The 15,322-nt window shown below is 38.2% G+C and overlaps 1 protein-coding gene across 4 annotated transcripts in view; it reads right to left on the reverse strand.

Annotated features, from left to right (window-relative positions):
• PCSK5 (proprotein convertase subtilisin/kexin type 5) overlaps nt 1-15,322 on the reverse strand; it is a 400,819-nt gene that overhangs the window by 354,370 nt on the left and 31,127 nt on the right. For all 4 annotated transcript variants that reach the window (XM_016127089.2, XM_016127088.2, XM_016127091.2 and 1 more), the window contains exon 2: nt 8,335-8,439. In XM_016127089.2, coding sequence (XP_015982575.2) covers nt 8,335-8,439 — 105 coding nt within the window. The remainder of the gene's footprint in view (nt 1-8,334; nt 8,440-15,322) is intronic.

Raw genomic sequence — 15,322 nt, forward strand, 5'->3', positions numbered from 1 at the left:
AAACTGAGAGAATGTCATGTCTCAAGAAACTGAATCATTTTTTAAGAAGAAGCAAATGATTGAACACCATGTCAACTAAAAGGTAGAATCAGATGAGAATAGAGATGTATTCACTGGATTTGAAATATCAAAGTACTGTCAACAAAAGCAGTTTCGCTATAGTTTTTTAAAAAATCATACAGTGTGGAAAGGCGGTTATTAAGAGTTTTTAAATGTGTTTGTGTATTCTTCCAAACCTATCTTGCATATAACCACACACACATACACACACACATACAGGTATTTTTCTTAACATAAATGGGAACACTTCTTATATGTTCTTTTCATATTTATTTCTTTTTACTTTACATAATATTTGAGAAATTTTCTTATCAGTATGTATAGACTTATAACATCATTTTAATGTCTACTTATCATTTTGTTATGAGTATATACTCCACACTTTTAACCTTTACTTATATATACAATTTATTACTCTATATTATACCATATAATTCTCTAAGAACATGCATGAAAAATAATGAGTCTTCAAATGCAGAGAGAATCAATGGACAGAGGAGTTAAGTGCTCACCCTACAGAGATCAAGCATAAAACAAAATCCAAAGGTTCTTTCTGCTGCACCATATTGCTTCCTTTTATGTTTTAAGATTTGATTGCCACTTGGTAGAATTGGGTACAGAAACAAAACTCACAAGCACTTATCAACAAATCAGACCTTTTCAATGGCAATGTTTTATTTGATTTCTTATTTATTTTTGGATCCATTAAAATGAATACATGAATCAGTATGATTTCTCTTCAAAATTAGACAATTAAGATGACTTTGGGTTTTGTTGTTCTTGCTGTTTTTTGTTTGTTTGCTTTCTGCTGTTTTTGCTTATTCCTAGGTTTGCTTACTTATTTTGCTCTAACTTGCCCAACATTTCAAAAGGACCTGTGGTTCCAAACTTCTCTTCTTAAGACCTGCTATAGACTGACTATATTCTCCCAAAGTTCCTATGTTGAAACCCAATTTCCAATGGAATGGTATTAAAGGTGGGGCTTTTGAGAGGTGATTAGGTCATGAGGGTGGATCCCTCATGAAGGGGATTAGTGCTCTCAAAAACAAGCTTCCAAAGAGCTTCCTCTTCCTTCTGCCATGTGAAGTTGAAGCATGAAGATGATCTATGAACCAGGAAGCAGATTCTCACCAAATACCGAATCTGCCTCCAAAACTATGAGAAACAAATTTCTGTTGTTTATAAACTACCCAACATTTTATTATAAGTAATCCAAACTAAGACAAGATCTATCTAGAAATTTAGAATGTTGTTAATACCCTATACTTTCTAGAACCAATATCTACTTTTTTAGAATCTGACACCTCAAGTATATTACACAAACTAAAAACAAAACAAAACAAAACAAAACAAAAAAACAAAAAACAGCATTTTACATTTAGTGTTTTTCTTTGAGTGGCTAAACATACTTATGTAAAATCCATAATCTCTCCGTGCTCCCAATCAAATCTTTCCTCCAACTTTGACATGACCATAATTTTATTTCTAATTGGTTCTCTTATCCTGTTTCCTCCAACTTTCATTTCTGGTTAAGGGTGTTTCTCTCAGTGCAGTACTAGGTGTCAGTGGTAAACTGGACAACGCACAACAGAAGCTAGAGCTCCTCCACCTTGTCTTCATCCACCACAGCCCTTGCTTCAGAACTTGAACGACCTGAGCCTGTTATTTATGCCTACAAGATATCTGTATTTCAGTTTGGAGACTAAGACACAGAGAAGCATCACATTTGAGCCACTCAGTGGAGCATGACTGACAGAACTGAAATGGGTGTCAGGTGAGGGTGAGACCAAAGCGAAGTCAGGAACGTGGTACTACCCGTCTTTCGGGCGCCCTCCCTTTCTCCTGACACAGCCTCCTCGAGGGGTCACACACTGGCAGCCCCTCAGATGTGTTTTTTTTTTTTTGGCCCACGTGAATATATTAAAACTTCTGAATTACCTGCCAACATTTAAAATCAGGAAATGTTATATAAAAATCCAGATGTGCCGGTTCTTTTGAGTTGGCTACACGGAGCCAGCTTGCCATCATGATGACAGCAGGTGCAGCTGAGTGGCGTCTGCTCCCTGACACAGAGCAAGGGTTCTACACTTTGCTGTATGTCCAATCATTTTATATCTGGCCCACCTCACTCATTCTTGTTATCTGCACTCCCCCTGTAGGTATGTGAGTTTATAACCTTTCCAAATGAAGAACTGCCAAGTGCTCTCTAATAAAGATTTGGCAACTTTTCCAAAGAAGCTGATAATTTATTTTTTTAATTCAATCCTATCTCTAAGGGGATTAGATTGTGACCCAAACTTTCCCATCAGATAACCCAGCAGCTTACAGTCTGAATCTCTGGTTTCAGACCCTCCAGACATCTGGAAGATTGGAAACAAGACAGAAAAGAAGGGGAGGTGGACGATATGGTAGAATCTGTACTCACAAACTTCCTCCCGTCTCTCTTACACCCCTAGCAATCTTGCCACCATAGATGTATCAAAGGTTGCAAATTTATGGCTGTAATGCTTCTCTCAAGAGTATATGTGTCCTAGTGGGATTTTCAAAGATGCAGAAATGCTATCAAAGCTAAAGACAGGAATTTATTATAATGGTCACATTTCATAGCTGATGACAAGGTGGCAAAGAAAGTAGCCTGGAATAAGAGAGCCCCCAGCATGCCCCTTGGCCACCATGTCTATGTCTTTTCTGCTCAGTCTTGGATCCAAGCTGTTGCTTCTTCCAGAAGAATTCAAGCCATTCTCAAGATACTTGGTAACTACTTGCATTTGCTGGTGAGATATTGAGAAGCAAATGTGCAATGACCACAGTTATGATATATGCTAAGAACACAAAGCCACAGGTACCTGCCTGAGAGAACATAGCCACTCTCATCCCACCTCAACACATCCAGGATCGTCCCCCATGGCTGGATGAGCACAAACTCAGGAGTGTTATATTAGTCAACTACACTTCACAAAAGAAAGTTAAACCATTAGGTTATTATTACATTTAAAACTGAAGAGCAGAAAATTAATCTGCTAAAGAAAGCAGCCCATGGGAGCACCAGCTGGAATGAGGGCAGGTGGAGTGAGAGGAAATGGAGGGAGCAGTGGCCCAGACAGGAAGCACTTGAACCCAGGGTGAAATGAATTTTGCAGCCCCATCAGGCCAAATGGAATCTTATTAATAAAAAGGTATGGCTGTGATTCATGCATGGGAGCAAGTAAGATTGAGTTCAGAGCATATATTTCTAACTAAACAAGGTTTCTTTACCTTCAAAGGCCCACTAGTAAATCAGGTGCATGTAAACAATTTATAAACGGTTTGTCTCAAGGTTAAAAAAAAAGATAGCAAATGTGCTGGTTGTCTCTGTGGATCAATTACAGATCAATCAGCAATGCAGATAAAAATCATTCCGAAATTATTAAGTTAATCCATGGGGATAGGATTTGGCTGGTAAGAAGCAGATCCGTACAGCTTTTCAGGAACACAGCCATTATGTATAGTGAGGTACTCCTATACTCTTATTCCATCACAGGTACTTGACCCATGAGGCAAAAAGAGAAACTTCGGGCATCTGAATATCAAATTTTGGACACAATAGGTACCAACCTGCATTGGTAAGGAACTCAAATTTACTGTTCTTCTTTGACAGGTCTGATTTCATATAATCTTGCTAACTGCCTCCTATCTTTTTCCTATACCTGTTTATTTGACATTGTACAAATGCTCTCCTTTGACATTCTCTTTGGAGGAAATGGCTTATGTATAAATGTAACAAATAGATAATATCTCTGTGAGCTAAAGCCTTGTACTTAATTCTGAGTCACATTTACAGAGGGACAATTGCTGCTCCAGGAAAATAAGTGAGGGGCTTCAAATATTTAAAGAGCTGTTATGTGTAAGTCTGGATAGCAAAAGGAGATGCAATGGGTAGAAGTTACAGGCAGCATATTATATAATTCAGCAAGTTAAATCTTGTCAACTATAGAAATGTTTGCTCTATCCAGTATTGAACACTTTGTCACTGGGCATGCTTAATAGAGCTAAAAAAAATTCCTCTCAAGCGTATGATGGAGGATATACCAGCACTGGATAACAAAGGGGTAAGTCTAATTCTAAGGAGCCTATATGATTCTGCAATAAATAATGTTATATGAATAGTTTTTCCATAACTGATATACGCAGCCATGCACATCCATGTGATGAGGCAGGTTGACTGAAAATGAACTTTAGGACAGGATCTGAAGACAGAAAAAGTTTTGGAAAAGGTAAGAAGTTGAAAGAACAAAAACTTCAAGATAAAATCTACTGGGCTAAAGTAGCCATGCTTATATATTAAGTACACATGGATAAGACATAGGTGCCTAACTTAATGACAGCCTATGTGTGTTTTTTGATGTTGTTGTTGTTTTAAATTCTTAAAAGCCTACTGTAGCAGAAAACATAATATTCTGTTTTTTTCTGTTCCAAGTAAGGAGAATGAAAGTTATCTCCTCTGTCCTTGCACATGGGTAGCTGAAGACCTATGAAGAGATTCCATTCCAGAGCACTCCTATTAGATAACGCCCTCCTAGACCAAAACGCACAGAGCTGGCAAAGATTTCCAAATAGATTAACAAGAGGCTTCTGAGAATATTAATTCAAGGCTGTTGTTTCTGGAATTTAATTTAGGATTCTCAGAACAAAAGCTGATCAGTGAAAAAGAAAGATAGAGGTAAAGAAACTGTAAGACTCACTGGTCTGGCTGCTATAATACTGTAGCAACACTTTTGCAAAACTGTTATTACTGTTCTAGAGATGCTATCTTAGAAGTCTATGAATCTCTGTCATTTAAAAAGCTAATCATAACATAATGTTAACATGTGGGAACCAGGCTATTCTTGTTCTCCAGGCTCATGTGCCCCAACTGACCACAGCACTTTGTCAGCACCAGGAGGGTTGTTCTTACAATGTCGCTACTTTCAGATTTCCTTTTGAGAACCCACTAAGTAAAAACAAAAGCAGGCGGGATGAGAGCCGTGCAATTTACCACAGCCAAGTAAAAGCCAAGTTCTGTTCAGTGTGTTTTCCATTTCTTGAGGAAAGGGTGATCGAAACCAACTTTACTCACCGCCGCTTTCTTCCACCAAGCCATTTCGCATGGTGTGATCACCCCAAATCACAAATGTGCCTCCTCTCTGACACAGAAATCACCCACATACATGCACCCAAGATTAAAGAAAAAGAGATCCGCCTAGGAGAGCAAGTCACACCACACGTGCCTTACGTTGCTGACAAGGTCGGCGGGGAATGAAAAGCACAACGTCAGCCTGTGGAAATGTAGGCAGTCTCCGAGCATCTGCCCACAAAACACTTATTCATTAGGTTATGGCAGACACCACCATAACCAAGTGACCGAAGTTAAAATCATGAGTGACAAAAATGAAACATCGTGCTTCGCCTGCTCAGACACACCTCGAACACAGTCGTTCTCTGGCATTCTTGCTAAACCTGAATCTAACCATGACATTAGACAGTCTACAAACTAACTGGCCTGGAATCTTCAAAAAAGTCGCCGCTCACGAATGAAAAAAAAAATGACAGAAAATGGAAGGAAGGCTAACAGAGACTACAAAGGGAACTTCAACAAAATGACAACTACATGTGATCCTGGTCCAGAAAAGAGACAATGAAAAAAATTCAATAAAATCTGTTGAATAGATAATAATATTGAATCAATGTTAATATCCAGATTTTTACTAGAATGTTAACTTCTAGTAATGTTGTACTTCTGGTTACAAAAGAATTTTCTTGGTTTTAGTAAATATACAATGAAATATTTAGAGTTAAAAGGCATTACGTGGTAGGTAATTTACTTCCAAATTTACAGAAAAAAGCTTACATACATATATACCTATATATACATACATGTATGCTTGTGTGCGCATATGTCTAGATAGAAAACAGAATATGATCAAGTAAGTACAGTAAAATGTAAATGTTAGCATTTGGAGAATCTGGGAAGTGTATACAGGAATGCTTCATACCATTTTTGCAACTCCTCTGTGAGTAAAAAGTTCTTCCAAATTCAAAAGGAAAAATAATCTAAGTGGGTCTCAACTTTTTGAGGGGGGAGCTGGAGAAGGAGGAAGAATGTAGTTTCCCCCTCTCACCCCCATTTCCTCTGCTCGCACATCCTTGACTCTGAAAAGCACTATGATGTCCTGAATTTCCCTGAAAACTACGGTGGGAGACCCTGCAGGGAGCTCCCTGCAGGTACCATCACATCTCCAAATCCCCAGAGCCTAACACAACTAGAGGCTCAAGAAATGATTGACTGAATGAACATAAAGAAATAGCTACAGAAATTGTGGGCAAACCGCATCTGTGGTGCTCCATCTACAAAGTTGGTAGTACTGTCCCCCTTTTGTATAATGGCTGGGTGAGAATGAGGGGCAGGAGGCAGCAGAAGAGTAAAATACACTTCTTCCCTGGGCTGTTCTTACTGAGGAGGAAAGGAGACTGAGCATGCACCGCAGAGCTGGCCTGAAACGACTCTGCTTCTCTGGACGGGGTGAAGATGGGCACACATTCCAGGTACTATGTGTCCCAGCATCCAAGGTCTCTGTTGGATCCTGCATAAGCTATCTGATGCACTGAGATAAGAAGAAATAAGACCAAGATCCCCCGAGATAACATTGAGGATTGAATAGCTCCATATTTGGTAAATCCTTCACCATGAGCACAATACCTTCTTATATTCTTTTGTTACTTTCCAAACCAACAAGCACTTGGTTTTTCAAATTCAGACTCTGCGCATGATATCCCAAATTGGAATCATTTTAATTTCCAAAGTTCTAGAAAGCTTTGAAAAAGTTATTTAACAGATAAAAAAAAAAGTGACTGCTCTGAAAACTGATCTAATTCAAGAACATTGTAACAGATTGCTTTTCCGAAACATTTAATTCTGAAGAGAGATGATGGGGGAAAATATTATAATCCATAGGCCACTGGAGTGCAAGTATTAGGGGAAGTTCCATAACCCCTCTCCCCCAAAATTGGATCTATGACAAATATGCTTTTTCTAACTACCAAGACACAATTTCGCAATCATGAACACTGTAATAATATTCCAGAAAAATAATTAAACAAGGCGAACCATGGCACATAAGAGAGGGCAGGACTCCAAACTGCAAACCTGATCTGCATATTAATTGAAATAGGGACCTTTTTGCTTTAATAAGGAATACAATTTTTGAGGAATCCCTAGAGAGGATTGTTATGTTCACTGGTAGAGACTTGTTCATCAATTTATTTAAAAATAAGCTCATATGGCAAACCCAAATCATAATGGAGGAAAACAACCTCTTCCTAATCAGTAAATAATAAATAGTGAGCCCTCAGAAGAGCAGGGACAGGTTGGTACAGCGACCCTCTCTTCCTCTTTATTTGCTATATTCAAGAGGCCAGATAGTTCTGTCAGAGTTAATTCCCTTCTATAACTTAGTAAGGACAGATATTTAACTTACCTTCAGAGTTTTAGTTGCCAGTTACTAGTTTATTTGTCTCTAATACTCTTTAGCTTCCTATCTACCAGTTTGAAGCTGTTCCACTTCTCTAAAATGGAGTGAGAGGACCTGAACATATCATACCTCTTTCTAGGTTCTCCCAAGGATATGCTGTCTGTATAACTCTAAAGAACTTGGAATAAGGCAACGCGTGAGAGAGATAACTGATAAGCCCCCAAGAGCAGCAGCTAAATCCTATCCCTGCTGTGCTCAGTATCCTTCTTGTCCCAGACATGGTCTAGTTCTTGACCTGCCAAAGGCATGGCTTTATCAATGCCAGCTAAAATCACAAGGATTCAAGGTGCTCTAAGGCCTGACCTAAATGTTTTGGAAAAGACCCCTCTATGGAGTTTGGATAGAGCCTCAGATCTGTATGCATATAGGTAAGACAGTGTAGTACTCTTAATACTTCAAAACTTCTTAATCGATCATTATCTCCTCTCCCCCTCTCTCTCTCTCTCTCTCACACACACACACACACACACATGCTTCTCATTTGTCCGTGAGAACCAATCTGATACCCTTGGACTGTTCTACAACTGGGATGATAATATCAATTCAATTAAATTCAAGCCATTGCCTATTTTTGTCTAAAGAGGAAGCAAATACACTGGACCAAAGGATAACATGACAGCTCTTGAAATTTGAGCCTTCATGCTAGCCATCAGGCCCTAGTGTGATGTTACCAATTAAAAATGCAGAAGCTTTTTCTGTTGGTCCCCACCCAACTGGTTCTTCTTACCTTTGGTTCCATTGAAATGAAACTGTGGGTTCCTCTGCTTGAGAGAACTGACCTTTTAATCGTCCTGCTATGGTAGAAGTGGTAGTAGTCCTTCAGGGCCCCTATCTGCAAAGATAGGAGGGAAAGAAGAGAAAGCAAGTTAATGTATGAAAATAGTCTTGTTTTCCTGTTTTCAATTAAAATAAGAACACAAAACAAAAAAGGTCCATAAATTATGCAGTTGCCTACTCTGCTTAAATGTTACTTGAACCTTGGTGATCACTTTCCAAAAGAAAGACATGTGATATGGAGTGTCCTTGAGGCAGTGACTGTGGAACTAAAGATTATAATGGGGCAGCGTAGCCTCCCCATATCTCCTTTTTAATGTTTAATTTATATGCAGCATTTTAAGTAACTCTATATCAATCTATATCCAAATGTGGGTAAGAGGAAAAAAAATCAAATAGCTATCTGGTTATAAAAACACACTGCACTCTGTTTGCTCTGAGAAATGTACAATGAAGGACCTTGTTAGATTGTTTATATCATTAATTTGAAACAAGTCCTAAGCAGTTGCTCATTCACAAACAAAACACTACTTAGTTTCCTGACTTCAGTAGACAGTATAAATACATAGCAGTTTTTTATTTATTGTGAAACTTAAAGTGGAATGACAATTTCTAAAACAAAACAAAGATCATATATCCTACCAAGCAACTAAGCTTCCTGTGTAAAAACAGTTTGATCCATTTTATCTTAATCATTTCTTAAACAAATCAGTCTTCTCATTTGTATTCTTTTCTTTAGTTAAAAAGTTAGTTCTGTTCAGGATAGCTTTGAAAGTAAGTCCCTGTCCATTTTAGGAAAACAAATGAACAAAATCCCAAACAATCATATTCTCTCCGCAGATTATAAAATGTGGATCACATAATGGAAATCAAACAATACAACAAATGAAGACAGGAGAGCTCGGTCTAGCTCCAGCTGACACTCTTGGCTAAATCACACGTTATTTCTCAGTTTCTATTTCTATAAAATTGGACTTTGGACTAATTTTTAAGATCACTACAGCTCTCGAATTCTATCCTTTGACATTGACACCTTCCTTGCTTTGGGCAAATACACTAAGTAGCTATTTGTCCAGAACAGCCTGGCTCTGCCCTAAAAGAATGACCATTGTCAGAATGTTTTCCAACTGGGACAATTTGGGCTTTCCTAACTTAAAAAAAAAAAAAAAAAAAAAAAGACGTGACTTACCCAGCTTAATCTTTCCAGATAAAATGTTTATTTCTTATTTCTATCTTTCCATCACATTCTCGGTTGTCACCCCCACCCCTCCAATAAGGACAATCAACTTAATTTCTGTGCCATTTAAAAGTCATCTCCTCACTAGGACTTTAAGCACTAATTGAATGCCTCTAATTATCATTAAATCTGAAGGTCTGAAGTCTCATATTTTTTATTCAAGTGGAAACTGCCCAGATGTACACAGAAAAGATTCTGGACTCCGAAAACAAGCATAGAACAAAGACAAGGAAATCACAGCTGAAACCTCTAATCTCAGTGATCCTGGACAGTCTGCAACAGCAGCAAACAATGAGGAAGAGGGTGCCAATGCCGGCCCCAGTCTCCGAAAGTGTTTCAAAGAGGGATTTACAGGCCAATTTTAAGATTCCAGAGGACTAAGCGTAGAATTCAAGGGGCCACAAAATACTTCATAAGAAAATCTTAAAATCCCAAGAAGCTTAGAGTTTTCACCTCATGTAGCTTCTGTCAAGAGCGCTCCTTTGGAAAACAGAGTAGTTCTTATGGAAAAGAACTTAGAATCAGTGAGGAAAAACTTTATATAAAACCCATCACCAGTGTGAAAAACGCCAGTGTGTTTAAGATCAAGTCCACTCAACTACGACCTATTTGATTATAAGAAATGAGTAAATTCAACTTAACTATTAAGTCCAAACTATGGAAGAAATACACCCCGAGGATATATTCAGATCCTTTGTGCTCTCATTGGTACAGACTGGAATCCTGACCTAATGCAATGTATAATGAGGTGGAAAAAAACTTCCACATGACTGGTACAAGGGCCACATGTATTCAGGCCACTAAATCTTGATAGCACTAAGCTCTACTGTATCTCCATCTTTCAGGGACTCTGTTTCCTCTACTGCATTGTGGCATAGTGTTTATTGATTGACTGATGCCTTGTTTATTGAACGTCTTCCATGTGCCATCTTGCTGCTCTTCTGCCTATTATTTGTAGCTTCACTCCCACAAGAACCCTTGAAGATAAACATCATCACCTCCAATTTGATATACAAGGCTATTGAGGTTCTGGAAGTGCCCAAGTGTGCAAATCTAGTGCTGGGACATGGTAAAATGCAAGTCTTTGTTGAATGTCTAGCATCATGGTCAATTTAGTTAAGTTTCATAGTGCATCCGGATAGGCTCAAAAGAAGCATTCCAGCACCCTTCTGGTGAGTCTTCCTGTACTGCAGAGCTGAAAAACTAAACTCAATGAAGCTAGGTTTCTGAATGTGATTAAGGTTCTACCAATCAAAAGCACACTACAGTATCATACGGAACGCTCTTGGAGGTACTGATATGTTTAATGGTAGTGGTGGCAGAGATCTTAGTGTCTGGTTGCTAGCTTTCTAAGCATCTATTTGCACACCTTGTTTTGTTGGCAGTCATAAGAGATTATAGAAGAGCTTCAGGAGCAACAGAGGGTAGCTTCCTCATTCCCTAGTTTCCTGATTAAGGCAGAAGCAGCAGCCCTCTTGGAGGCCCATTGGCTTTGGGGGCTTGGCCCTCCTGATTGATTCTACAAGCTATTTAATAGTCTGTACTGAATGTCTTCCAAAGTAGGCCCCATAGCAGATTCAGTATTAGCCCCACCCCCTCAAATCTTCAAAACTTAATAGGTCAGGACTTTTGAAAAAGTAGCTATGTATTTATGTAATCTTGTACAACTCAGAGATCCTCAAGGTTATATACCTTGAGTCATGGGCTGTCGGCACCAATGATCCACTGGCTACTGGATGTCCCAATGTGACTGTTCTGACATCCTGTTAGATAACTATACTTGATTTCAGGCATCTCAGAGTCATTTGCACCACACTCTGCCTTTGTACGTTTTCTACACAGTAGCCACAACAAGTTTACAAAAGGTTATAAAAATTGGCTATGTTATATGTCATACCCCTGCCTAAAATCCTTTTTGGTTTCCTTTTACCCTTAAAATAACTAGTAATAAGTAATATTTAATATTATGTAATAATATAGCTTTAATAGTAAATCAGAATAATATCATATCAAAATTTGTGCTGTGCCAGGAACTACTCTATATGCTTTACCTAACAACTGAATAAAGACCATTGTCCTCTGACCTACAGGAACTCTATGACCTGGCCCAGCCTCCTTCTGTAACTTCTTAAATCACACAATGCGCTGGACTCCAGCCACGCTGGCCTTCGTCAGTTCCTGGACAGTGTCACGCTTGCTGTTTCCTCTACCTACAGAACCCTTTTTTACAGCCACCATTTCTGCCTTGTTTTCTCTTCCTCATCCTTTAGATCTCACCTCTAGTCAGAAGTCTTCAAAACTCCCCAGACTGGATCAGTTTTCTTTATTATATCCTCTCACAGAACCATAGGAATACATACCTACAGTTTATCCTTTGATTAATACAATTATTTGTTTAATGTCTGTGTCTCCACCTGCATGCTTGTATGTTCCAATGAGGCAGGGGCACATCTGTCTTGTTCACCATTTTGTTCCCAGCTCCCAGAACATGGCTTGACACATAACAGGCTCTCAGAGCAGACTGCTGAATGAATGATACGAAAATCAGAATCCTGTCATTGCTATAACTGCATACATTAGAGCTGTATGTGATTCAAAATCTCTAGTATGAGCATCACAGAACTATCAAATTAAGATTAATTTTGGCAAAAATGATTGAATTCTGCCTTAAGTGAAGTATTAACTCTTCCAGACTTACGGCTCTGAAGGTTATAAACTGAGATGTCGCTACGCTTTTTTTTCCCCTCCAAAACAACACCTAAGGAATAGTGTGCATTAGTTCAATTATTCTACCTCATTCTAACAAAATAACGTCATTTCCCAAGGCTAGTGCATGCTCGTTCACTCATGCGCGTGCATTCTGTCTCTCTCTCTGTCTCTCTCTCTGTCTCTCTGTCTCTCTCTCTCTCTATATATGTATATACATATATATATAAATATACACACACATATATGTATGTATATAAATAAATACATATACACATATACATACACATATACATATTTTATATACTATATATATTTAAAAGTATATTTATGTCTCTTATGTATTTAATATGCATGTCCTTATTGGCAAGAACTGTGTCTTTTATATTCTTTCAACAGCACTGAGCATGTTGAGGGCATTTAATAAACATTAAGAAGAAAAATGTCACAACATGTTGGGAGTTAGTTACTCAAAAGAAAGACAGTGTATGAAAACAGAGCAGTAATATCTATAAGCAGGCATTCCATCTAGCTCCTCCAGGATAATGTAAAACAAAAGACGGTTGTATTTACATGTTATACAATAGCAATGAGGGATAAAACAAGGAACGATCTATAACTAACATAGGGACATTTTATAAATAAGTCAGGAACCATGGGAATATGTGAAGTATAAAATCAAGAGCAGATAAATCGAAGTTTGACCCTTTTAACACCAGGTAAAGGAAGGAGAATAACGCCTTCCTCTTGGCCCTCTTAAGCTCCTCATCTGTACAGCTACACACAGACATTCTTCCCTGTCCAGCAACATAACTCTATACACAATATTAAGTGGATGAATTCCACCTTTCATTCCCAATTCTCTCAAGGTTTTGTGCTTTTTCTTCCTCAGTAGTAGCCCCTCATCCTTACACTCAAACTTTTCTTATCACTACCCTTCTCAAACTAAATTGTGTTCTTGGGAAAGTTTTTTTTTTTTTTTTTAATAAGCTATACTAAGGTTTTTCATACTCAGGTGTAAATGACTAGTAGGAATGAATGTCTTCGTTCTTCCTGGGACAATTGCATTTGATCAGAAACTTAAAACTTAAGCCCAATAAATGAGTCTATTGTGCTTGTAAAAACACAATGTTTCAAAAAATAATCATTGGAGGGTTTTTTTTTTTTTCCTGGTTGCAAGAGGGATACTTCCTGTGTCCTCAAATCCTTATGTCAAAAGCAAGCTACAGACTTCTGAGGAGAGGGCTGGGAGCCAGAAGACCCACATTTTACACTGGCTTTGCCCCTAATGAGGAACAGTGTGGCCTTTCAAAATTCATTTACCACTAACAATTTCACTAGTGCCTGCAGCTAAAACCTTCACCAGTCTAATTATTCCAGGCATCTAGTTTGCAATTAACATGTAGTTCTGATCTGATCACATGTATGGTGATCAACCATGCCAGTTTGCCCAGGAATGAGGTGTTTCCAGGGACACAGGACGTTTCAGTGCTTAAAACAAGGCAGTTCCAGGCAAACTGGGACATTTGGTTACCTGGTTATAAAGTGACTCGGTCATGAGTGACATGGCCTCTTTGATGAACCTGTTGGTTCTCTAGGGCTACTTGTCTGTCTTGTTTTCCCTCTTGCCCTCTCCAATTTATAGATCTCCCCAAATTTCATATTCCTTTTGAAAAGTTATTTACTTCCAATCTGCAATCTTTTTAAATAACAAAAGTCTGAATAGACATCTCACAAAAGAAGATGTACAAATGACCAATATGCACATATGAAAGATGCTGAAATTCAAATTAAAATCATAAGAGCACTATATACACACCAGAATATCTAAAATTTAAAGCCTTACAATATCAAGTTCTAATGAGATTTTGGCACATCAGAGCCCTTTCACTTTGCTAGTGAGAATGTAAAATGGTCCAATGTCTTTGGAAAATCGTTTGATAGTTTCTTACGAAACACATCCTCCTCATGACCCAGACATTTCATTTCTAGGTATTTACCCAAAAGAAATGGAAACCTATTTCCAAACAAAAACTCATACACAAATGTTTATAGAAGCTTCCTTGATAACAGCCCCAAACTGGAAACAACACAAATGTCCATCAACAGGTGATGCATATATATCCATATAATGGAATGCGCAGCAATAAAAAGGAACAAACTACTGACATATATTATATAACATACATCTATGATGGATGAATTTCAGATCATCATGCTGACACAAAAAGTGCATACTGTATGATTCCATTGAAATTCTAAGACAGTTAATCAGTAGTGACAGATCAGTGATAACCTGGGTATGGAGTGGGGACTGACTGGGAAAAGCCTGGAGCAACTAGGAGTTTTGGGTATGTTCTGTATTTTGATTGTGGTGGCAATTATATCGGTGGTAAGTGCTTAGGTGTGCTAGAATCTGCTCATTATAGGCTTGTGAGATCTAACTGCATCTTTTTCTGACACCCTGTTTCATGCTGCATCTTTTTCCGACACCCTGTTTCATGATACCATGTTGATGACTTAAAATCAACAATGGAAGTACTGACAGATCAGGAAAAATCAACAAAAGCTACAGATTAAGGCTTCTTTTTTCTCTGAAGAGTAACTTGATCAGTATTTATCACATGCCACAAGGTATACACATTTGTCAACACTCATCCAACCTTACACAAAAATGGCTGTATTTGGCGGTTTGTAAATTATACCTTAATAACAACTATTTCAAAAGTTTTACATTCCCTTCTTCTGATTTCTAGTTCTCTCTCAACTGTAGAATGATTTAAAGATCAGGAAATGCAAGAACCCAGTTACCTGGGGCTGGAATTTATCTTCCAGCTCCTCATCTTCCTACCATCTCAGGTGAGGAAAAAGCCAAATCACCAAGACCATTGTTCTTCCTGACCGACCTCTTTCCAATGCCTGAAGGTGACAAGTCCAAAACATCCACTTGTTAAATCTATTTAGACAGAAAGTTACAGAGGCTGCACTGAATATATTG

The sequence above is a fragment of the Rousettus aegyptiacus genome, unplaced genomic scaffold, assembly GCF_014176215.1.
Source record: "Rousettus aegyptiacus isolate mRouAeg1 unplaced genomic scaffold, mRouAeg1.p scaffold_m13_p_3, whole genome shotgun sequence".
NCBI lineage: Eukaryota > Metazoa > Chordata > Mammalia > Chiroptera > Pteropodidae > Rousettus > Rousettus aegyptiacus.